General features: G+C 38.7%; 1 protein-coding gene across 4 annotated transcripts in view; it reads left to right on the top strand.

Moving 5' to 3' along the window:
- The window catches only part of lnx2a (ligand of numb-protein X 2a), a 123,375-nt gene extending 97,997 nt beyond the window's left edge, over nt 1–25,378 (top strand). Inside the window, exons 4-10 of one of the 4 annotated variants that reach the window (XM_048597650.1) lie at nt 6,523–6,722; nt 9,598–9,966; nt 12,319–12,468; nt 15,275–15,452; nt 17,718–17,949; nt 19,300–19,458; nt 24,423–25,378. In XM_048597650.1, the coding sequence (XP_048453607.1) occupies nt 6,523–6,722; nt 9,598–9,966; nt 12,319–12,468; nt 15,275–15,452; nt 17,718–17,949; nt 19,300–19,458; nt 24,423–24,558 (1,424 nt within the window). In that variant the 3' untranslated portion in view covers nt 24,559–25,378. Of the gene's footprint in view, nt 1–6,522; nt 6,723–9,597; nt 9,967–12,318; nt 12,469–15,274; nt 15,453–17,717; nt 17,950–19,299; nt 19,459–20,984; nt 23,505–24,422 lie in introns of those variants that run through there. The other 3 variants (XM_048597652.1, XM_048597651.1, XM_048597653.1) reach the window with 3 other exon arrangements.
- Nucleotides 25,379–26,026: the final 648 nt, after the last annotated feature.

A 26,026-nucleotide genomic window follows, 5' to 3' on the forward strand; every position in this document is an offset into this window, starting at 1 on the left:
CCAATTTTTACATCCTTACTATTATGTATAAGAAAGAAATATGGAATTTTCCTTACTGTAATATTGAGCCATACAAATCAAGAATTATCTGAAGAAAGCTATGAGGCAATAACTGTAAAAGGAAAAGACAAATATCCCTATCAAAACGGTTGACTGATATTGTCAAATTGGGTAAATTAATCTCACAAAATCAAGTTTGGTCAAAAATATTAGGCAGAAACTTCCAGGTTTGGGAGAGAACTGAGACTTCACTGATAAAAAAAGACACAACAGCAGTTCAATGAATACATTCAATCCTGTAGAATACATTGTTTCTTTCAACAAAAAAATTCAGAAAGACTCCATGCGCAAAGCAGGTTCTTTCTAAGCCTCTCTGCTCCTATGATGCTGCTTGGCCTGCTGTGTTCATCCAGCCCTGCACCTTGTTGTCTCTCTTCATTCTTCTTAACTTGGATTTCTGCAGGCTTCTGAAGCACAGTCATGAGGGAGGTGGAGGGACCAGATACCTCTGGAGTGTCCTGAAAAGAAGCTTCTGGGGTTTTTTTGTAGTTTTGTTCCCTCTGAGTCCCTGTTGACACCACCCCATCTCTGAGAGGAAAGGACACCTGGAGTGAATTTGAGATCCTTCATCTCTTCTCACCCTGTCATTGCTGCAGAACACCTACAGCCAAAATAATGCAGTGCCAGTTTGTGCATATATCTGGCAGACTGAGTGGTTGGTATTGTCTCTCCATGGTGATCGCCACTGCCTATATCGGGACAGTCAGATGCAATAATGCTGAAGCCAGCACAGTACAGGTGACGTTGGTGGACTTCTTCATCCTTTGATCCAGTTTGCTGACTGTCTCTGACAAACATGCGTGCAACTCCTGTGCCTATTTGTACATTTTGACAAAGTCAATAATGGCTAAGACTATGGGATCCCTTCTGCCTGGAGCTGAGCAGGTGTCTGGTCTCTAGCAGTTTTCAGATTGCCAGAGATCTGGGTCATTTCTTCCTCTACTAGCTGCACAGATATTTCAGTTACATGCTCACCGGAATGTGCTCCTGAATCTAATCTAGATAGAATATGCATTAAGTTGAAAGTCTCTGAGCAGGTGGAAGACTTAGCAATATATTCTGTGAGGATTTCATGGCTTCCTCCTTAGAAGTGGAGACAGAACTGAGAGTCTCGGCCTCTATGTGAAGGTTTGTTGTGTACTGCCTTGCCTGCATAAGAAAAGAGAGAGAATTAATTGTGTAAGTGGAAGAAAAGTTTTGTGCAGGTGAAGAATCACTATCTATGCTTCACAAGGCAAACTATTAGAATTTTCCCACCTATTGTTGACTATAGCTGGACTGGACAACTTCATCCCATAGAAATGAAAATTACAACAGACTGAGACTTCCATATTTAAGGATCCGTCCAAACCACCCAAGGGGACATTTACCATATTCGGCCGTCCATACATTTATCAAGAACTTGACTAATACTATGGTGGCAGAGTATTACAGCTTCATAGCAATTGCTGTGCAAAGAATGCATGAGTTCAATATGCATGGAGCTTTACTGGTATCTGGTGAAAAATATCAAAGATAGCAAACAAGGCTATTCACATCCATTTATTCTATTCTTATTTTCAAACACTTGGCCTTGTGGTGTTTCAAGTGCTCATCTAAATAGTGCTTAAATGTTTTGAGAATTCTTGTCTCCTGCACATAGTAATAGTAATTAATGTTTTGACAATTCTCACAATTTTTCATTGAATACTGTTCGTGCTTTGTTTGGGCATGGTAACAAGTTATACTGAAAGAAAATTTGGCCATCTATAAATTTTAATGGTTAGCCAAGTATGAACAGTGCATTTTGTTTTTGCAAGTAGCATTGCATGTTTTCCAGTAACCAGCAATGAATCCACCAGTTCTGAGATTCAATCTTATCTGATCTGTAAGTATCTGCGCCGTTTGAAACACTGTGCTGTATACCATGTGTTTACTGCTTCCAGTAAAATGTTTCTTGCTTCAGCTATAAGCTAAAGACATATTATTTAGACCCAAATCAGATTCTGACTTTAAAAATGCCTACTATAAAGTATAACAAGATCCTCAATTATTTGATCATCAGAAATGGTTCATCGCTGAATCTGTGGTGCACCATCTAGTTTGGTACTCACAATCTGGAAAAAAATTTAGTTTGCTATCAAATCAATTCTCAGCACAACATGCAATCAAGAATGAAATCCTCTCAATATGTTGGAATATTGTGGTAATGTTCTATTTGTTTTACTTTGTCTGTTCCACCGTCCTCCTGACTGAAGCATAAGCTTTTTGGGGTTAGATGAAAATGTATGAGAGGAGACACTCATAACCAATAGCCAATTTTTGTGCTGTAAATTCTGAGGAGAATTTCAACCCCAGAACTCATGATGAGTGAGAAGATATTTGGCGAGCTGAATAGCATTCTTATGAAACCTATGTTTTAACTCACCGTAAACATGTCTACTTCTGTTTTGACTGCAGTGTGTTTTGGAGTACCAAAGTAATCCATTCTGCAAAGGCAGATCCATAATTGTAATCCATAAGTCAGATTGATATGGATGAGAATAGCATAAAATGAGGCTCTTCAGCCCATGAATTTGTATCACCATTCAAAGAGCAATAAAGCTAATCCTGTTCCTTTACAAAATCCTACTTGGCAGACCATTTCAAACTTTAACCACTTATTATGTAAAAAAGCTATTGTGTTGCTTCCAATTCTTTTGGCATTCATCTTAACTCTGGTTATTGGTTATTTCAACCATCGGAATCCATTTCTTTTTAATTACTCTGTCCAAGCCCTTCATGATTTTAGACTCTTCTCTTGATCTTCTCTCCCCTAAGGAGATCAATGAGATTTCATTCTTGCTATCTTGGCAGTGAATTAAATTTAAAGCTAGGTCTCAGTAAACTCAGCAGCTAAAGGGTGAGAGGAGCAGTCAGACTCAATAGATGACTTGTTTTTTTTGTAGCTCTGCTTGTCAGCCAGGAAGACTAGGAGTGTTTTCTACCATCTCCATCAAATCGTACCCTCCACCTGCCCCCAACCCCTTTTTTCCATGTTTGGATCAAGGCTGTAAAGAAGTCATGAACTAAGAGCTGTTCAGTTTAGCTTTCACCAGGGCCAATAAGCAGTTTATTGCCGAGCAAGTGCCACTTAATAGCACTGTTAATGAACCTTTCATCATTTTACTGATGATCAAAAGTGGACTGGTAGGGGAGCAATTGGTTGGGTTAGTTTTGTCTTGTTTATTGTGGACACAGCATACCTGCACAATTTTACACAGTGTTGGGCAGATGCCAGGGTTGTATCTGTGCAGAGAAAGCTTGGTTAGGAGCCCAGCTAGTTTTTGAGTACAAATTTTCAGTTCTATTGCTGGAGTGTTGTCCAGCCTAGAACTTTTAAAGCACCATTATTTAGTGCCTTCTTTCATTTCTTGATGTCATGTGGAATGAATTGAAAAGGTTGAATGCTGACATCTGTAATGCTGGGGAATTCAGGAGGAAGTCAAGATGAATCATCCACTTGAAACTTCTGGCTGAAAATGGATACAAATGCGTCCACCTTATCTTTTACATTGATTGCCTGTTATTAAGAATGGGAATACTTATGGAAATATCTGCTGCCATTGATAGCTGGATGTGGAGGGATTGCAAAGCTTAGATCTAATCTGCATGTCGGATTGTTTAGCTTTGTCTATTTCATGCTGCTTCCTCTGTTGGACTTGTAAGTTGTCCTGTGTGTAGCTTCACCAGGATGACACCTCATTTTTTAGGTATGCCTGGTGTTGCTCCTGACAAGCTCTCCTGCACCCCTCATTGAATCAGATTTGATTACCCAATTTGATGGCACTACTGGTAGAGTGGGAGATTGATTAACAATTATGGTTCAATATAATTCTGCTCCTCCTGATGGCCCACATTACCTCATGGTTGCCCAATTTTGAACTGCTAGTTCTGATTGAAGTCTGTCCCATTTAGCATGGTGATTGTGTCACACAACACAATGAAGGGTATCCTCAATATGAAAATGTGACTTTCTCTCCACACGGATTGTGCTGGGGAATTAGTATACACATTCCTCCCCTGAAGAAGAGCAGTGTTGTTACATTAGCATGGTACATGAGCACTATGGCTACATTTATAGATACAGGTAGTGATTGTGAGTCTTCTTAGTAAGAAAAGAAGAATGTGGAATGGGTAATGTTAAGTGTCAAAGTGTTCTTAATGAAAGGCAGCTCCATGTCATTGCAGAACTACAGTTGATGCAAGCCAGTAACATGTTAGACAATGCATGTGCCTAAGGTACTATGAGGTGTTCTTCCTGAAACCACGTTCTGAGGTCATGTCCTGTCCTGTGTAAGCCTTTGGTGAGAAGCTATTCAATGTGTATGCACTCCTAGTTGTGAAACAAGATCAGTGACATGTTGACGCGTGAGCTGTTGAATGTTTTAACTGCTTTGTGTTTTAAGTGTATATCCTAGCAGATGTGTGAGAGACAGTACCACTGTAGAGCCAGTCAAGCTACATTGGTAGCTGCAGTGCAGTAACAGAGATTGATTATACATGAGGCATCTGATGTAGATCCCAGGCACTTAATTTGTGTGTGACAGCCCTCTGGTCGGGCAAACTTGCAATGCTAACTCATCTGTAGGGACATGACATATCAAGTAGACAGTTGTACAAATATTAGTGGACCGCAGCAGATTATACATCCTCTTCTGGCAATGGAAGCAAATTCTCTTCTGTACTCATGAACCACTGATCCCCAGAAACACGTCTGATCAGACTGGCTTCATCAGTCAGGTTGGCCTCCTATTGTCATCCCTGACAAAAATAAATTTCCTTGTGTCCTGGATAGCCTTCAATAGAACCTCCTACGGAGGTGTTCCTTGGTGTGGTGCTATTTTTACCTGGCCTATGACAACTTCAGGGGTGGATGGGAGTGATGAGCAAAGGTTGAATGATGCTTTGGGTTGCAGACAGTATAGTGTTTTCTGAATGCCTTTAAACCATGCATCCTTAAGTTAGAATCCAGAATGTCCTAGTGCGGGTTCAGTACTGCTTGTAAAATTTCATGTTTTTACTATGCACGCATATATGATGAGTTTAGAAAAACATAATTACATGGCAAAAATGTAATCCACATTGAGTGTCCACACTTAATCTAAAAGAAATAAGATTTTGCCCATTACGTGCATAATAATTGCTGAACAGCTTTGTTGTACCTGAAAAACTAATCTTACATTTGTTGAATGTTAAGTTTCTCCGTTATCATGAAAATATTGGTTTAAAATTTCATTTAAAAGTCCATCTCTGTTTTTGTTTCAATCCCATGTCCAGTTCTTAATAATCAATTATGCTGTCTGTAAAATTTCAATCAAAAGTGGAAAATTTCAGTTGTTTTTACTTTCTGGTTTACTATTTGTTAGAGTACTTCAGTGTGATTGGCTACCTATGCTGCATGCCGATATTGGTGTTGCTAATGGCTTGGATATTACCTTGACTTGGCACCAGATTCAAACTGATTTTGGGAAAGATCATTGTGAGGAGTTTTCTTTGCTGTCAGCTTAAGTGCCGTCTCTTTGATGCTGACCTCAAAATCTGTCTGTTACATCCAGAAGTATTAAATTCCTAGTCCTTTTCATGTTTAATCCATGTTTTCTGTAAATGCTATTATATCATGTCACTCCTTATTTTGCTATTATTACCTGCCTAATTTTAGTTAACATACTGGAGCATTCAAATACTTCCATTCAATTCCGGTACAGTTATTCTGGTACATTTCAATTTTTTAAGAAAAAGACTAACATTACCCTCTTAGAGCTAGTAAGAACTGCCAATGCTGGAGTCAGAGATAACACAGTGTGGAGCTGGAGGAGCACTGCAGGCCAAGCAGCATCAGAGGAGCAGGAAAGTTGACATTTCGGGTCGGGACTGCGGTGTTCCTCCAGCTCCACACAACATTAACCTCTTAATATTTTTAATCCCTTGCCCACTATAAAATTGTATTTTACATATCACAATATGTCATAATTATGTTCATTTCTTTTCACTCCTAATTGTGTTGTCCTATTTATTTCACTGTAATCTCTTCTTTTCCAATAGCTTTAAAAATCCTGCTCTCCAAGTCTCAAGCAGAATATATTATTACACTTTTATGTGCACTGTAGCAATTTTATCATTCTATTCTATGATTCTACATACTCTTCCAAATTAATTAAGATTACCTCCTGTGATAATTTACATTATAACCTCTCTTCCTTGTCCTCGGCAAAGAATTAGACTTGCACATGGTACATTTCTGGATGCATGTCTAAAAATGGAAAGCAACTAATTTAAAAACATAAACAAACTACCACTCTATCCCATGTGCTTTGCTGTGTAGTTAAACTATAAGTATATACTTACTCATATAGAAAGAATTTTAAAAACACTGAGTGATAATTTATTGAAAAATTGAGTTAGTGGTTTAATTGTACTTGTTTGAATTTTTTTTAATTGCAGCACTATCAAAGCTACCTAGTCTGCCTGAAGGAGAGATTACCAGTATTGAAATCCACAGAGTCAATCCCTGTATGGAGCTAGGTCTGAGTATTGTAGGTGGAAATGAAACCCCCTTAATAAATATCGTAATTCAGGAAGTTTACCAAGATAGTATTGTTGCAAAAGATGGAAGGCTTCTTTCTGGTGATCAAATATTGCAGGTAATGAGATAAAAATTGTTTACATGATTTATTTTGAATTGTTTGAAAGTAAATTAGGCTCAGTATAAGATGTAAAAACTGAAAGTACTGTGAGTGCTGTAAATCAGAATAAAAAATAGAGATTTCTGGAAAACCTCAGTAGGTCTGGCAGCATGTGTGAAAAGAAATAAAGAGTTAATGTTTCGGATCTGGTGACCCTTCCTCAGAACACCTCAGTTCTGAGGAAGGGTCACTGGACCCGAAACATTAACTCTGATTTCTCTTCATAGATGCTGCCAGACCTGCTGAGCTTTTCCAGCAATCTCTATTTTTGTTTCAGTATAAGATGCAGTTAAACTGAAAATTCTTGCTGTGTTTTGTCAAGAACACTTTCTCCATCTATCAACTGCTCCAACCAATTTCCAGTTAGGATGTCAAAATAAATATTCTAATGTTCCCTTTGGTACTAGAACTATTGTAAATTTAATTCATTGCCTTATCATTATGGTGAACTATCATTTTGAATATCTGAACTTACCAGGTACCCAATCAATTAGAAATTACCTTGTCAACGGATTGTTACTTGGAGCAGTATATCAGATTAGATCCTTTCTATGATTGAATGCTTTAATGAGGTGAGAAATAGGTGAATTATAAAACTTTCATATTAGCAAACTGCAGACTCAATCTCTCGCACACACATTTAAGTCTTTTTTTCAGTCACAGGATGTGGCTGATGCTGGCACAGTCTGCATTTATTCCCTGTTCCTAATTCTCTAAAGTCTAGAGTCACAGATAGTAGGAACTGCAGATGCTGGAGAATCCGAGACAACAAGGTGCAGAGCTGGATGAACACAGCAGGCCAAGCAGCCTATGATGCTGCTTGGCCTGCTGTGTTCATCCGGCTCTGCACCTTGTTGTCTAGAGTCACATGTAGGCCATTCCAGGTCAGGATGGCAGATTTCCTGTCCTAATTAACGTTAGTGAACCAGAAGGGTCTTTATCACAATCTTCACTGTTAGGCTATCTTTTTATTCTAGATTTGTATTGAATTCAAATTTCACCATTTGCAGTGGTGAGATTCCAGCCCGTGTACCCAGAACATTAACCTGGGGTTCTGGATTACCATTCAAGTGACATAATTATCATGCCACTAACCCCCTACCCCCACTCTATCCCAAACCCTTAAATCCACTTTATCAACAAAGTTAATTCTCCTTAAACTAATCAAACTTCACAAACCTGTTGAAAGCTGACCAAAAGATATTTGTTCAGAAATTATGATGATTAAAATATTGGCTAGGCTATAAAACTAGATGTAACCCTTTGAAACATAAAGCAGCCTTGAAACTCCAAACTCCAATAAGTGCTTTTGATCTTTAAGCATGACAGTGCTGATAGCATATATACTATACAATTGTGCATTTGTTAAAGCAGTTCTGTTTTTCTTACATTGATTTTTGTCTCCAAATCTAATGTTAAAATGAGGAAACCAAGACATAATTTACAACTTTGCCTAACGCAAAACTGTTGCAGATTGGTTGTCCATTATAGCAAATAGCTGACTTTCTGACTTTTTTTTGTGACAGTCAAACCTGATGTAAATTTAATTCTTTTTTGCATCACACTATGATTAGCTCTGTGCTTTGCTACAACGTATTTTATCAGCCACATTCTTGCTCATTCAGTCAACCAATCTATATCCCTTTGTATTCTGTTGCATCCTCCTCACCAATTATTTTCCCATCTATGGGTTGGAGGTTATAAATTGATAGCTCAGTTGTTCAGATGGCTAGTGTATGGTTCAGAACCGTGCCAACAGGGCTAGTTTGATTCCTGTGCCAGCTAATATAGACCTGACACTCGTCTCATTCGTCTGCCGCTGAGAGCAGAGGCAATGGCAAGTCACCAGGACAAAAACTGTAAGAAAATGACACAGGACTAAAAGACCATAAGACCTAAGAAATGGGAGCAGGAGTAGGGCATTCAGCCCCTCTAACCTGTTCCGCCATTCAATAGGATTGTGACTGATCTAACACTCATGTCCGCTTTCCTCCCCCTTCCTCATAATCCATGATTCTCCTGTTGATCTCTTTATCAAAATATACACAGGACTCTTCCCCCACAGCTCTCTATGGCAAGGAGTTCCGAAGATTCTAAACCTTCTGAGAGAAAAATTCCTCCTCATTTCAGTCGTAAGTTGGTACCCCTTAATTCTGAGACTATGCCCTCTAGTCCTACCCTCTCCCATAAGGAGAAAGATCCTCTCAGCATTTGCCCTGCCAAACCCCTTCAGAATCCTATATGTTTCAATGAGATCACCTATCATTGTTCTACGTTCCACTGAATAGAGTCCCAACTTGGTTAACCTTTGCTCATAAAACAATTCCTCCAACCTGGGTATCAGGCTAGTGAACCTTTTCTAAATTTCTTGAATGAAATAATATATTTTCTTAAATAAGGGGACTAAACCTGCTTACAGTACTCTGGATGTAGTCTCACCGGCACCTTGTACAGTTACAGTAAGACTTCCCTACTCTTATACTGTCATCCTTGAAATAAGGGCCATGTTCTGTTAGCCTTCCTGATTATCTGCTGCACCTGTGTACTAGCTTTTTGTGTTTTGTGCACAGATATCCCCGAGTCCCTTTGCTTTGTATATTTCTGCTGTTTTTCTCCGTTTAAATAATACTGTTCATTTTGTTCTCCCTTCCAAATGAACAAAATCAGCAGAAAATGAGCCAAAATCCTATCTTCAGACTGAACACACACGATATGAGATATATGTATGGCTTCATAAGGCAATAATTGATATGTTTTGTTGTGCTGATCATGCTTTTCTTAATATCCTGTAAGCATGAAATAGAATGCCAAACTTTTTTCAACATTTTTCCAGGTGAATGGTGTTGATATCAGCAATGTACCTCACAACTATGCTAGGTCTGTGTTTACACAGCCTTGCTCTACTCTACATCTCACTGTTCTAAGGGAGAGACGCTTTGGTGTTCGAACAAATATCTACCCTGATGGCAGCTGCATGAGAGAAAATGGCTTACATGTGACTTTGTTTAAAAGAGATTCTAGTGAACAACTTGGTATTAAGTTAGTTCGTAGGACAGATGAAACAGGCATCTTCATCCTGGATGTTCTGGAAGGTGGTTTGGCTGCCCAGGATGGGAGATTGTGCAGCAATGACCAGGTACTTGCCATAAATGGACATGACCTGAAGCATGGAACACCTGAAGTTGCAGCTCAAATTATACAGGTAAAATTATTTTATTGCATCAGATATGTGGGTGTATACATACATATTTAGCTTGACATTGCATGGATGTTAATCTCCACGCTGCAGTGCTACTTGTAATTATAGTCTGAACAATTACAGTAATAAAACCGAAAGTATAATTTTGTGTAATTGGAAGTTTTACAAAAATATGACACGATTTTGTAATAGACAAACAATAAGAACATGGTGAAGTAAAACCTGGTGCAACTATTGTTCAGGTTTTTAATCCTAATTTTTTTTCTTTTAAGCTGGCTCATCAAGCTAAGAGATATAAGTGCTAATGAATTATAAGTGCTAATGAATTATTCTCTAAATCCATGATACTGAATGTTGGTATCCTGATATTCCCAGGGCAGGATTAAGCAGGCAAAACAATCTCTAGAACAGTGTTAGTACAACCAGATGCAGATTGAAGTTCACTCCACTACGTCCCTACATTGTACATTAGTCCTAACATCAGCAAAGCAACTCTTGTAGTACCAGCATGACATTTCTTACATGAACTATATCGATTCAATCACTCTGATACAATGACTTACTTCCAATAAATCCACAAGGCTGTTAAAGTTTGGACACTTACAGCATAGTTTCTTTTCTCCTTTTCAGTTTGAGATTGTAAAGAAGACAACAGAATATATTTTGGGAAATAAGCCAAAAGCTATTTGAACTATGAGAAATGCACTGATCATGCAAGTGGAAACTTTGGGCTAGATTTTCCCATTCCGGATACAGATCAACCCACTTTGGATGGGCTTTTGAAAACAGCAGGCAGAACTTGATTCTGAGTTTCTTGCTACCGTTCCCATTACTCGCAATTTTTTTACATCATTAAATAAGAAGGCAGGTTGTGAGCCCACATCTTGCTATCCTGACATTACTGGCTCCATAGTTGAAGTTTTCATTTCAAAACTTTCTTCAATTGTCAGGTTTTTGGTCCAACTTTTGAAGGCACTATACTTCACACCAGCTTAGAATATTATGAACTGTTGGTGGGGGTTGCTGGTTTTGAGTCAGGAATTTGTATGTCTTAATTAAATGCTGTCTGATAAGTAATATATGTTTATAATACAATAGTTGATGATAGGGCTTAGTTTTGAAAAGGTAGGTGACCATTAAATTGAACAGTAACTTAATGATCTTCTGCATTACACATCATTAAACTTCAGAAGTAACAGTGTCAGTTCTCCCCTTTGCCTTCATTTTTTCAGTGACATTCAGCTTATATTAACAGTCAAATTTCTTTGATTGTTTCTAAGCTTAGACAGAAGGCTGGGCTTAAAGCTGGCTCTGAATGTTTCAATGTAATCAGCTGTGGAGCTTTTATTGGTACAGTTACAATCATTATTGAATGGAATCTGATACTGCATGCTTGGCTGAGCTTCAAACCCTTTAATCAATTCTACACATCAGAGGCTGTTTATACAGTTATACATTCGAATTTCATTATGACTATTTGGCAGTTTTCAGCTCACTTATGAATTTTGCTCAGCAGGGTGTTGACACATGTTCAAGAGACTGTGCTTGATTATTTTGGCTGATTTATGAGTAGTTACGGCAACAATGTTATTTAAGGAGTTTTTGAATGATGGTTTATTTTGACAGTTTTGTGAGCTTGTCAGATACCTCCCAATATTATTACAAATCATGTGTGATCTGTGTATAGTAGATACTGAGTGATTGATTATTGTTAATGGGAAGTTATGGAGGTATTGGGAATGAGTGGTATACAGACGTTAGAGGACTGAGGAGTTGTGGGAGTTTCAAGGGGATTGGATGATGAGGAGAAGTTTCACAGGTGAGGAAGATGAGAAGTCTCAGCCATCACCAGAACTGGTCCAATGTACCACAGAACACAAGTAGCTGTTTTAACCTAGCTGCATTGCCACCCTGCCAATTTCCATTTCTGCCTCAGGATTGCTAACAAGAATGCCATCTCTGACTCCAGCCCATCCTGATTCTCCACTGTGAAGCTATTGTGGGCAGGCACTGATGAGTTTTGGGATAAGACCAAGCTCCCAATACCCACCTCAAAAATAAACTTCCACTCCTAGCATTGTAGGGGTATGTCAATTAAGAGTTGAATTGATGCTCCCAAATTCATATTAACTGGAATGGTTACAAGAGTCAGAAAAGGCTTTCATTGCAATTTGAATCTTGTTTTTATTGTGTTTGAGATGAAAGGGCATGTAATGGATTACAATAATTTCACGTTTTACTTTTTCTATCTTCTATCATCCCTTACGAGATGTTTTCATTCTAAGAATTATTGAATAGTACAGAAAATAAAGTATAATTATACATAAGTAAATGTTTTATTTCCATATTTATCAGTCCAGTGGCGAGAGAGTTCATTTCATAATCTATAGAAGAACAAACGAACAGCTTTCTAATGTTATTCGAGAGCCAGGATCTCTCACGAGTAATCAGCATTTGCCCCAGCATACACAGCTCCTGTACCACAGCAGACCTAGTACTCAAAAGGTGAGTGAGAAAATAATTCAGTAATGAATTTCATTAAAATGCATGATATATATTATATGAACATGTTAGATGTTAACTAATTAGCTGCATTATAAAAATGGTTCTGAAATGATCTCTATTAGCTTTAGTATGCTTGACAATCACTTCATATTAAATATTCAATTAAAATTATTTACTTCAAATTTGTAATTATCCAAGATAATATTCTTTGTCCATTAGGAATTACTTTACAGTTCCCAATGTGATACATTTCATTGCTCAAATCTAACTTGTATATCCATGGTGATCTATAGAATATCACTATACTTGAGTATTATTTCAGAACCTGCCCTGCATTCTCTAATACCAAACTTAAAAATAACAGAACTTTTGTTAAATTTTCTTGTAGTCTTAATTTTGTTAGGAAAGCTGACAGTTATGATTCCCCTTACAGGGAGAATGGGCCATAAAACGAAAAATCAGTAACTAATAAGATCTTATATTGACATAGCCCCTTTAAGTTAGGAAAATGTCCGAAGACACTTTACAGGACTATTGCCAAGCAAAATGTGATACCAGCCATCTAACAGGGTACTAGAACAGATATACAAAAGCTTATTAGAGTTGGATTTTAAAAGGTATCTTTAGGAGGAGAAGGTAGAAAAGAGGTTCAGAGAGGGAAACGAGGAGCTTAGTATCTAGGCAACCAAAGGCATACCAATGAATGGTGTAGTAATGAAAATTGGTGATTTGCAAAAGACCAAATTAAAGGAGGACAGAGATGTGGGAAGGCTACAGAACTGGCAGAGTTCAAGTGCATTGCTGGGCTAGGAATCAGTGTAGGTCAGCAGTGCACAAATGTAGACGATGATGAGCCAATAGATCTTGGTGTGAATTAGGATACATGCTGTGGAGTTTTGTGTGAGCTCAAGTTCACAAAATGAGCAAGCTGGCAGATAACTGAAGAGTCTTGAAATAAGCAAATTTTGAGGTAACAAAGTTTTAGCTTTATTTTATTCATTCATGGGATGTGGACTTAGCTGGCTAGACTAGCATTTATTGCCCATCCCTAATTGTCCAGAGGGCAGTTACAAGTCAACCATATTGTTGTGTGTCCAGAGTCACATGTACATCAGACGAGGTAAGGGTGACAGATTTCCTTCCCTGAACGATATTAGTGAACAGATGGGTTTTTCCCTGACAACCAGCAACAATTTCATTGTCATCATTAGACTCTTAATTCCAGATCATTATTGAATTCAAATTTCACCATCTGCCATGGTGGGATTCGAACCCAGGTGCGCAGAACATTACCTGGGTTTCTGGATTAAATGTCTAGCAATAATACCACTAGGCCATCGCCTAACACCTAGCTGAGGTAAGGGGAGACAGATAATGTTATGAAGTAGAATTAGTTGACCTTAGTGATGGAACACATACTGGGTCAGAACTACATCTCAGTGTCAAATAGGATGACAAGGTATTGAAAGATCTGCGTCAGCCTCAAACAGTGGCCATAGTGATGGATGGAGTTATTAGCTAAATGTACAGATATGCATGTTAGGTGGATTAGCCATGCTAAGTTGCCCGTAATGTCCAGGGATATGTAGGCTAGGTGGATTAGCCATGGGAAATGCAGGGTTACAGAGATAGGGTAGTGGGGTGGGTCTGGACGGGATGTTCTTCAGAGAGGCGGTGCAGACTTGCTGGGCTGAATGGTCTGCTTCCACTCCGTAGGGTTTCTTTGATTCTAAGAATTGACTTTGCAACATAAAAACATTGCTTTCAGTCTTGCCAGTATTTAATTGAAGGTCATTTTGCTTATCCAGTCCTGGATGTCAGAATCACAATTTGACAATGAAGAGGCTGGGTTGGAGTCAAAAGAATTAGTAGTAGGTAGAACTGAGTGTTGTTAGTGTACCCATGAAGCTGATGTGTTTTCAGATAATGTCACTGAGGTGCAGTGTATAGATGAGAAATAGGACACCATCAAGAACATATTTTTGGGCAACCTTTCAGAGGAACTGTTTCAGAGAAAAGGCTAATGCTGGAGATTGTCTATTCCACAATTGGAAAGATAGGAATATAATCAAGAGAGGGTAATCTCACCCACTTTGACATTAGGAGGGCTTTGGAGGAGGATAGTGTGGTCAACCACAAGAAAGGCTGCAGATAGTTTATTGAGCCATTAGAATTCATCTATGAGTTTCTTTTATTCATTCATGAGGTGTGGGCATTGATAGCTCAGTTAGCATTTGATTCCCAGAGGGAACTTAAGAGTCAACCACATTGCTGTGTATCTGGAGGCGCATGTACCAGACTAAGTAAAGGTGGCAGATTTCCTTCTCTAAAGGACATTAGTGAACCACATGGGTTTTTACAATAATTAGTAGTGGTCACATGGTCACTAAGAGGCCAGCTTTTAATTCCAGATATTACTGAATTCATTTTTCACCGTCTCCCATGGTAGGCTTCAAACCCATTAGCCTAGCATTCTTGGTTACTAGTCTAGTGACATTCCTATGACGTCACTGCCTCTCCTAACCTGAGTTAAATAAAGCAGTTGTGAAAATAAGGTAGAGTTCAAATAATTTAGAATCTGTAAAAATGTATTCATGATGATTCAAATAAAAGCAAAGTATGTGAATATTGGAGGCTTCTGAAGAAAAGTCAAATTGGACTCAAAAATTTAACTCTATTTCTCCCTCTACAGATGCTGCCAGATCTGCTGAGGTTCTCATGCATTTTCTGTTTTCATTCATGATGACCCCTGTTTTTAATATTTTAAAACATTGAATGAAAGCAAAAGTTTTCCCTATTTCCTCAGGACCTGTCCCAATGTGTTACTTGTCAAGAAAAACAGATCAATGTAAAGAAAGAACCTCATGAATCTTTAGGAATGACTGTAGCAGGAGGACGGGGCAGCAAAAACGGTGAATTGCCAATCTTTGTCACCAGTGTACAGCCGCATGGCTGCCTCTACAGAGAAGGGAGGATCAAACGTGGTAAGACTACACACCGCCAGAGCTCCACAGGAACTTCGTTGGTGATTCAGTTTGACATCTACATTATGTAGCATACCTGTTAACATCATGCAGAGTAGGAATTGACCAAATTCTGCTTGCCATGTTTAACCCTAGAATTTGAGTGCAGTTCAAAGAAGTTACAATGCTGATTAACCCTCCTATTCTCAAGATTTTTATGTATCTATGAATTTCACTTTCTATAACTTCTGTAGGCCTGGTAAAGTATTGGACAGATTTTCCACCAACCAGATAGTTGTTGTTATGCCAGTGTACATGGTGATGCACATAGGGGACTATTCCAACATAGAGGAATTGCCCAGGAAATTGGATCTTCTGCTGAGCAATTCCTCTACCTCCAAACTCTCCATTTCACCAGAGACTTTGGATGGGCCCAATGAAATTAAGGAAAATTAAACAAACCCCATATGTAGCTCACAGACTACCAAATACACAAACCCTAAACCCCCTTGCACCTGCACAAGGGGTTAATATCACCTAACCCACTCCTTCTGCCAGATCTGAAACCTCAGGCCCAACACCAACCCTCCTCACTCATCGTCCTCTCCACCCCCAACTCCAGCCTGCCCTCAGACTGGATTTCTCCTGCACACCCCAACCTACTATAAAGAATGCATCATTTTTCTGCACCCCTTGCCACCTTGCGACCTAGCACAAGCCTACTTAGCACCCTACCCATTTGGCAACCTACCCACCTAGTACTCTACTCCATCCCCATCTGGCACCCTACTTTCCTAGCTCCATACCTATTTAGCACCCTATCCTCCCAGTACCCTACCCTCCCAGTACACTCCCAGCAGCTGTCAACGTGGCTGTCAAGACCTTTACATTTGAGAATACAGGTGCTGACAGCTGTGAAAAGGGGCATGGTTTGCCTTCCTCTGTCAGCTCTGAAAGAACTGTCAGAATGGAAGTACGAATCCACATTTCTAAGTAGGCCAGACCAGGTAAGGACAGCAGATTTTCTTGCTTAAAGGACATTAATGAACCAGATGTTTTTATATGACAATTGACAATGGTTACATGGTCACCTTTTAGACTAGCTTTTAATTACAGATTTCATTGAATTTCAACTTCACCATCTCCTATGGTGGAATTTGAACCCATGTTCCCAGAACATTAGCCGGAATCCCTGGATTCCTAGTCCAGTGACATTACAACAACACTATCCTCACCCAACATATTTTGAAATTGAGAACAAGGAAAGAAATTGAATGGTCCCATGCCCTTCATTATTATTGTACAAGCCTTGTTTTGAATGGCTGCTTGTGATTGACATTTGTAACTTTTTCTTTTGTAAATGCAATCTTTCAGGAGTTGTTGTATAGGCTGATAGATAGAGCATTCATTTGTAACAGTGTACACCAAAACTTGATAATGAGGACTGAGATCATGGCTGGTATCTTTCACTCCTACGGAGTATATTTTACCTGCAGTGGGGATTGCATCAGGTAGCCATTTGCCTGTAGGCCAATTGAAGTCCTTAAGTGCTGTTCAGCGCTTACCTGTGGCGATGGGAGGCCAGTGCCAAGTCCCCGTAAAAGCTGGCAAGCCGTCGGAGATGCAAGAGAGAGCAGAGTGACTTGTTGGAAACCTGTCCCCATCAGAGTCCATCCTCACCTACATTTCCCTTCCCCTCACACCTGCTGTTCCGGTGCATATTTACCTACATCCAAGCTCCACTGGCTCATCTTCTACAGGGCAGCAGGACCCCTGCCAGTGGCATTGGTGGCAGAAGAGAGCTGCTGGTCTTCTGACTGACCAGTAGCTATCGTAAGATGAACTTTCTTCCTGATTATTGGCCTGATGGTCATGAAGTGGTATGGGACATGCCAACAACTGAACCTGCCCTAACTTTGACACTGTCAATACACCTTGAACCTATGTAAAATACAGCCCAATGTATTAAGATCAGCTTTTCTGCTCTGAAATATATCTGTTGAGTCGATTATGCTGACTGTTAAGAAAAGAATCAGCCCCTCATTTCTGCAAAGGAATCAATGCAACAAAGCAGCTATTGTTTCTGTCACAGTAAAAAATTAAAAGTAACATTTTCCCAAGTTAGTGGATAACTAGTTTTTGTTGATACAATTTCCAAAATGTTTTCTGGAATGATCTTGTGAAAATATCAGAAGACATGAAAAATTAAGATATGTGTAATTTAATGCAAGTATCCCAAAGCTAACATACATAGAAAGTTGAAAGTAAGTCTGGTTATTTTAACAGGAGATATACTACTAAGCATCAATGGTATTGACCTAACCTGTCTGAGTCACAGTGAAGCCGTGGCCACACTAAAAACGAGCGCTGCTTCACCAGTTGTTATACTAAAGGCACTGGAAGTACAAACAATAGAAGAGCAGGGTCAAGTTGCAGATGAGCAAATCAGCACAAACACTGAGAATGAATATGATACGACTTGGTCACCATCATGGGTCATGTGGTTAGGATTGCCAAGGTGAGTGAATTGTGTATTCAGTCAAGTTAAACAGATGATAAGATTTTTTCAGTGTTAACTTAGAAACGTTGAAGAAATTTTCTATAAATTCATTTCTGTCCAAAGAGTATGAGGACTCCTTGAATGGTATATGGTTGCTTAAATTTCTCCAGTTCTTCATTTTCAATATTCGCTACATATCAAGGAAGTGCATGAAATTGGCATTTCTTGTTGCATCGTGAGGATTTTCAATTTGTTTGACATATTCAAGCATAGGATTGCATTTGCCAAGTTGGTACATTTGGTACAACTCCCCATCAATGTGTTTTAACCAAGACTCCAATTGTGACCAGAGAGAAAAAACACTGACTGCAGACAAACCAAAATACTCTTGTCCTTGCCTGGTATTGAACCTTTTGCATCAACCCCAATAATGTTTCTTTAGTGGGTTGGCCCTTTGGCTCATGGATATTCTTGGTTCATGTGTATTTTGCTTCCATTCAAATTTATATATTACTTAGTAGCAACTTGCCATGATATTCTGCCAAGTTTCATTGGGGATCATCCTTATTTTCTTTCTTTATGAACTCGAAGGGTAAACTCAATTTCATTCCTGCGCTCAGTAATTGTTCTGTTTCTTCGTGAATAACGTATCCTGTACTGGAATTTCTAAACTTTTACAAACTAATTTCCTATGGTGAGCTTCTGCTACTGGCCATTAATTTAGCACAATAGTTGTATGGCTAAGTCTTGCTATAAGTTGATTCCCAAAGTGATATTATTACTTGTCCTTTGACAGGATAGTATTATATCAACATTAAACCCCTTCCTTACAAATCAAAATGTTACTTTTTACTGCACTGATGATCAGAAACTTCCAACATTTCATATCTATCATGTCTTTCTATGTGTTTCAGCAATGATTGAGGTCTTTGGCACAAAAGACTTAGACTAACTAAACCAGGGATGGTGCAATCTATTTTTCTTTGCTGTTCTGTGGTAGGTAGAATGCCTTTGTAAAGAATACTCCTTAAGATTTGCTATCGTATCAGCAAACTTAAAGTAGATTTCAGAACAGTAGTTTGAGAACAGCCACAAAGCTGCCTCATGGAGTAACCTGCACACCGAAAGAAAGAATTATGGCTTAGATCACTCAGTTGAGGATGATTTACATGTTGAATTTTTTTTCCAGTTTCCAGAATCTTAATATTCACTCAAGAGACGCATTTCTTTTCTTCCTGTTTGTGCTTTTTTTTCCTTCCTTCTCCTGAATTCTGACATAGATGTCAAGGATAAAGAATATTTAGCAGTCAAGTGAAAACATAATGGAGCTACAGTTAGCATTCATTGTAATGTTTCATTTCTTTTCAGCACCCTTCATACTAGTCATGATATTGTTCTTCGGAGGAGTAACTCAGGAAGTTGGGGCTTCAGTATTGTTGGTGGTTATGAAGAAAATCATTGCAATCAGCCATTTTTTATAAAAACAATTGTATTTGGGACACCAGCTTATTATGATGGAAGACTGAGGTGAGTAAGCTTTCTTTGTGTTTATTTGGAACCATCACCTAGGCGAAGCCTCCATTTTAAAATGAGAAATTCTGCATGTGATTAGCTCTTTCATTGCTGAGGCAGAATAAAGTCCCAAATATTTTCCTCTTTACAATAGCACTAATAATTGAGTAACGATATAAAGTAAATTTTTAAGCATCAAATTAAAACTTGACTCTTCCCTCCTTACACTTTTTTGTATATATTTTGTTTACAAGAAATTGTTGCTTAAAATTAGTACAAAAGAGCATTATGTAAAAACTCATCAGTTACTATTGTTTCCTAAAGTGTTACAACACAACTAATGTGATCTTTCATGAAAATTAATTGATGCACAGATTTTCTGAAACATCACATCATGTATCTAATTCATAATACTAAGTATTGGAAACTTTCAAATTTATTCCCAGTGAATAATCAATGGCATTTCAAATTCCTTAAGCTGCAAAAACACAATATTCTTATTCAGGATCATATGGTAAAAACTTTTGTAACTGTAGATTATGTTTGAATTTTCTAACTGGTTCATAGTCCTGTATTTTCGTTTGTAAGTCAGGTGCATACAGAATCAAGAGAATTCCTGGCTCCGCAAACCTGACCTGTAACAATGACTGCCCAGACATCAGATTTTTAGTCTGCAGGTGTGGCATGTATTTGAAGTTGGGCATGTAATCCCAGAGGTAGTGAGGAGGAGACCGGGTCCAGAGGTCAGCTGAGTGAAAAGCCTGTCTTGGAGTTCTGGCACTGTTTAAACTAAAGCACAAAACATTCCTTCAGCCCTCACCCCTCACACTCCACACACTTTCCATGACCCGTCCATGCTAAGCCATAGCACCGTATGATCTACACATACCCCTGCAGGAGCATTCACACCCTCCCTCCCAACTTATGTCCCTCTACCCACTCCAGTGGCCCTTTTATGGCTCCTTTGCCCTTACACCACAAGATGAACTTATTCAGTATTTCACAATGGGCAGGCCTCAGGATCCATGCAGAAATTAGTTAAAATAAATTTCTAAGTGTCAAATGCAGACTTCACAACATTTTAAATAATATTGTCATTCATGACACTGCATTTATATTTCTTCAACTTCATGATGCCTTAGACTAACAAACGTTTAGTTCAAGTGCATAATCTTTTATAACATCAAGCTTTGGAAATTCATAGTTCCTGGTTCCCACAACAATACAACAACTGCTTGGATTGTGAATCAAAATAGGGTACAGAATGCACCTTGCTATGTTAATGGATGATTATGAAATCAGTCAGGCAGCACTAATCTAGTATCAGAAGCCCACAGGTTTATGCCAGCAATTACAGTGACATAGCAAGCGACGATATGTTTATCATTCCGTACATATTTTTCAAAGATTTAAAGGGCAGGACATTTACAGGTCCTCTTGGCAGTTGGGATTGACAGTTAACTTGGATAGGATAGTTGATGCTTTCCGTAAGTTTGCACTTAATGAGTTTATGTATTTATGCCTACTTTTAACAATTCCAGAGGGCACCTTACCTACCCCAGAAGTGTTCAGGACCATATCCAAAGAGATGCCTTACCTCCCTAAAGGGGTACCCTGCGATCAAAAGGAATGCACAAAGATTAAACCTACACGTTACCATGTACACTCTACAAGCTTTGCACTTCACAGACTTGGGCTGCAAAAATATAACTTGAATGAAGACAGCTGATGATTTAACTGGCCAACTATCTCCATGACCATGCATGCCAGAAACATAATCTGACTCCGTTGCAAAAATGGAAAATGCCATATTCACGGGAGGGACATGCAATTTCCAAGCTTCTCCCCCATTTTAGTTAGTGACAAATGGAGCCCAAACAAAACTTAACAAAAGGCATCCGATGACCTGGAGGAGATCAGCAGTATTCTCCTTTAAGGTTGCTGGATATATAGTTCGGAGGTGTCGGAGCATCTTGGGAGGAGCATATCATCAAGGTGAGGCAGAAACTTGGCAGATAAGAGCACCACTCCTTCTCCATTGCAGGTAAAAACTGGTCATCAAGTGTGAGGTGCTGTCAGTGTTGTTGTATGTAGCGCAGGTCTGCCCTATTCCCTGAGCCTGCATCACTGCAGTCACCCGGGCTACTTTCCACTTCATTTCGTGGTCAAAGATGGACTACATACAAAGGATCACCATGTAAAAGATTCTGGATAAGGGAGAAAGAACGTACCCAACACTGCTCTCATCCTGATGGCCACCTTTGTGTGCGGTTGTATCAAGCTGTGCATAGACCCTCAGTACGCAAACACCAAGTGTCACTACGTACTGAGATTCTACCCATCCCTGATGTTATGAAAGATGGGCCTGGCCTTGCTGCAGAACACTCCAAGTAATTGGACCGTTCCATATCATTTGTCCCTTGTGAAAAAATGTGTAAAGAAAAATAACTTTGACCATAAGCCTATGAGGTGGTGGTCAGTATGTAGTGTCCTTGAGACCCCTGTGGGAAAAGGAGAGGGTGATCCTGTTGAGTTGTTCCCTGAGCAGACTGTCAAAGTAATTTGGCAGAATGCCTCATCACCAGAACTTTCCAACAAACACCAAGATACTGCTATTTCCTGATTTACAGCATCTGCAGTTCTTTCGGTTTTTAACACCAAGATGTTGCTTGGCTGGTGGTGAGAAGGGCACGACCTGTGAGGTCCTTAATGCACGCCCAGACACTCCACCACTGCACACTACCCTTGAAAATGGAATGTTCCTTTGCAAAGAAGGTCTGCAGAGTGATGGAGTGGTTTTTGTCGAGGTTTGTCCTGAGCAGCTCTGTGATACAGGATTCTATGGTCTACGGTCTGATCCACAGGACGCACACCAAGACAAATATTCGAATGCACCTGGAGGGCCATCAACTTGGTGAAAAACATTCTTTGGTCTGCCCAAAACACGTTTTACTTCCAGAGCAAAGAGTTGACCTGGACTGAGAGTTGCAGTTTGGCACATTCCAAGGTCCAGGATTATGTGCTGAGGGACACATTAAAGCTTGGGGCAGCTGCTGCCAAGGCGCAGTGGGGAAAGACCACTGCTTAAGATCTTTCTGCTGACGTTCATTGAGGGTCTGTTTAGTTATCAGGCCCTCCCAGTGCTTCAAAAGTATGTAAATATAGTCCTGTATAAGTAAGAAATGCCTTGGAAATTTTTTGCAATTGTAGGGAATGCCAAAATCCAATGTTTGTTTGTTATACGAGTGCAAAGGGACTGTATAGAAATGCTTCAATAACTGTGTACGTATACAAAAATACATATACGTATTTTTAATGAATAAAGTATATTTTTACAATAAAAAAGATTAGCCACCTCCTTGAGGTGTATTCAGGTACCCTGGACACCAGTATGATTTTTTTTCAGTGACTGAAAATGCTGAGTTGATTGGGAATTCCTCAGTATGAATGATTCATGGAAGCTACCAGGGTACTGTGCACAGACTTGCAAAAAAACTTAAGGTGATCACAAACAACCTGCACATTGAGGAAGTGTAAGGACTTCTTGTTAGTGACGGTGTCAGGTTGGTAAAACAGAGCTCTTAAAATGATAAGGTTGTAGTCAATAATGTCCTGTGCCTGATGGAAGCCTGCTGATAGAGCAAAACCTGTGGCTGTTTGCGGCTACGACACCATATCCATCGGTAAGTTAATGTGCTCTCCCACCCGAGAACCAAAGGGCATCAGTGAATCAGTGACTACTTGATACAGTTGTATGCTTTCACATCTAAAGTTTAAGTAAAGCTTTTTTATGAAATAATGCAAATTTTCTCCCAATTCCATTACTCAGTCAATTTTATAAAACAAAGAACTGTTAATGCTGGAGATCTGAAACAAAAGCTGAATTGCTTGCAAAATCAGCAGGTCTGGCAGCATCTGATGGAAGAAAGCAGAGTTAACTTTTCAAGTGCGGTGACTCTTCGTCAATCAATAATATTTGGATGGAGCTAGTATGTATTTCAATGAACAATGTAACTTGCTATTTGCCATCATCTATCCATAATCTTATTACAAAGAAGGCACGTAGTAACAGTTTTCAAATTAAACACATACTGCATACTTATCTGTTTCTGTTGTCTATCCAAAAAGATTTAAGAGCTACGGCTGTTTTCTCTGTAGAAGAAAAGTCTGAGCAGTGACCTGGTAGAAGTTTTTAAGATTTTGAAAGGGTAGGTAGAGAAAAGAAGTTTCCACTTGTGGAAGAGACCAAAAGGAGAGACTCTAAATATAAGATTAATCACTTATTATTCAATTAAACATTTGGAGATTTTTCTCCCAGGGAGTAATTAGAATATGGAACTTATTAACACAAAGAGTAATTGAGAAAAATAGCATAAATGCATTTAAAGGGATGCTAGATAAGTGCACGAGGGAGAAAACAAGGGAGGATTATGCCAGTAGGGGTAGGGGAAGACAAATGGAGAAAGTTAGCATGGTGTATAAATTACCAGAATAGACAGATTGGCCTGAATGCCATATTTCTATATAAATGTTCATATTTTCCCAAGCTATATGTTTCTTTCCAAATTTAAAGATTAATCTATCATTTCAGTTTGGGGAAAAAAGCATTTTGAATTCTGCTACTAGAGTATGTTAGGTATATGCAGGAACTCACTTTGTGTGGCGAGCAGGATTTCCAAACAACTGTCACCCACTGTACAGGTAAGATTCTGTGTAGCACTATTACTGAATGGAATTTTTGGCAGGACATTAGTTTGGAAGTGACCACACAAATGCCAGAAAACAAAGGGCATCAACTAATGAGTAAATACACCTATACTTCTAAATTAACCCAGAGTGGCCAATAGGATAATACAATTACATTATCTATGTGGAAGCTGAGTGCAGTTGTTAGTATGCCTACAATGTTACAACCTGTCATTCCTTATAAATGATCAGGTTTCATAGGTATTTATTTTTATTTGTTCTCTTCCCCGTAGGTGTGGTGATATGATTGTAGCAGTGAATGGACTCTCAACAACAGGCATGAGCCATTCAGCGCTCGTCCCAATGCTGAAAGAGCAGCGAAACAAAGTTACGTTAACAGTGATATCATGGCCTGGAAGCCTTATTTAAATTAAGCCAAATGATTAAGAATGATGATTGTGCAAGAACGTTGGATTCAAATATGAAAAGATTCACTGAGTATTTCTATCAATCAGTGACCAGCAGGATATAAAACTACGATGTATTCTTTGGTAAAATTTTAAAATATTTGCATTTGCAGCTCAATCATGTGATCCTCACATCTATTCAGCAGTTTTAAAATCAATAACCCTTATTCTTAACAAGTAAAGATAAGCTGATTTAAGGTTACAAGAAATTATGTAATCAAATACTATCATTATCCATAGATCTAAAAAGCCTTACCAGCTGAACAAGTTTCAGACAGCCACAGCCCAGCCAATGACTTTCAAACATCTTATTACCATGAGTGCAGTTTTCGTGTCAAATGCGTTTTAATAGCAGACTTTAGCTAGTGTCTTAATTTATCTTGCAGAATTTTGCTAATGTTTAAGGTGTACTTACTTCCTACTACAGTACATATTTGTTGTAATGAAATTGTTAGCAACACTTACATTAAAAGCTCTAAAATTCCAAAATAGGCTGTTTGGTGTAGGATATGTGTCTATGTGAGATATTCGGATGTACACATATTATATCCAATTTCAATATCGAATGTCTTTGAGGTTCAAAGTCCTAAACTTATTGTCAAGCTATTAAGAGTGCCTATTTTTTTTTTGTTTTCTATTTTAAACTATCTCTTAAATATTTTGCTGTCTTATTACCTCATTAAAACAGTTGGCTTAAAGACATTAACGTTTTATTTGTTGATATATTGAAAGGGAGATTTTACAGTCAAAAATTTTGATCCAAAATAAATACTTTTCAATGATATCAGTTACAGAAAACCTGTTTACTTACTATATCTGTGCTTTTATTTGATTAAGTTTACTGTTTGCAATGTTGCTTATAAAGTATTCTTTCCATTGGGAAACAAAATAGAAACTGTTGGAAATACAAAAATGTTCAGTCAAGAATTAAAAATATGGCTTAACATTTGATTAGTGGCCCTCACCAGAACCCACTCTATTTATATCCTGGAGAAGGTCAAAATATTGAAGACTTTCAAGAAAGATGTAGATATAGTTCTTACGACTAAGGAAATCAAAGCATACATGGAGAAAGCAGGAACGTGGTACTGAGTTGGATGATAAGCCATGATCACATTGAATGGGGAAAGCAGACTCAAAAGACCAAATGGCCTACTGCTGCACCGATATTCTATGTTTCCAGGGTTCCTGTGCAAAATCTAAATCTCTTCTTCATTTGCAGATGCTAATTGAATTTTGCTGTTCCAGAATTTTCAGTTTTCATTTCAAACTTTTTATATTCAGAATTTTTTTCTCCATCTCTAATTTTTCATGTTGTAAGAATAGCACAAAAGCAGAATGCAATTGGTGGCTGAACCTTCAGATGGAATCTTGTTGGGGCAATGGGAGTCTCGTCAGCCAGCTGAAGAGCCAACAAGAGACTCACAGTG

Source organism: Rhincodon typus, chromosome 6, assembly GCF_021869965.1.
Source record: "Rhincodon typus isolate 14 chromosome 6, sRhiTyp1.1, whole genome shotgun sequence".
In the NCBI taxonomy this organism is placed as follows: Eukaryota; Metazoa; Chordata; class Chondrichthyes; order Orectolobiformes; family Rhincodontidae; genus Rhincodon; species Rhincodon typus.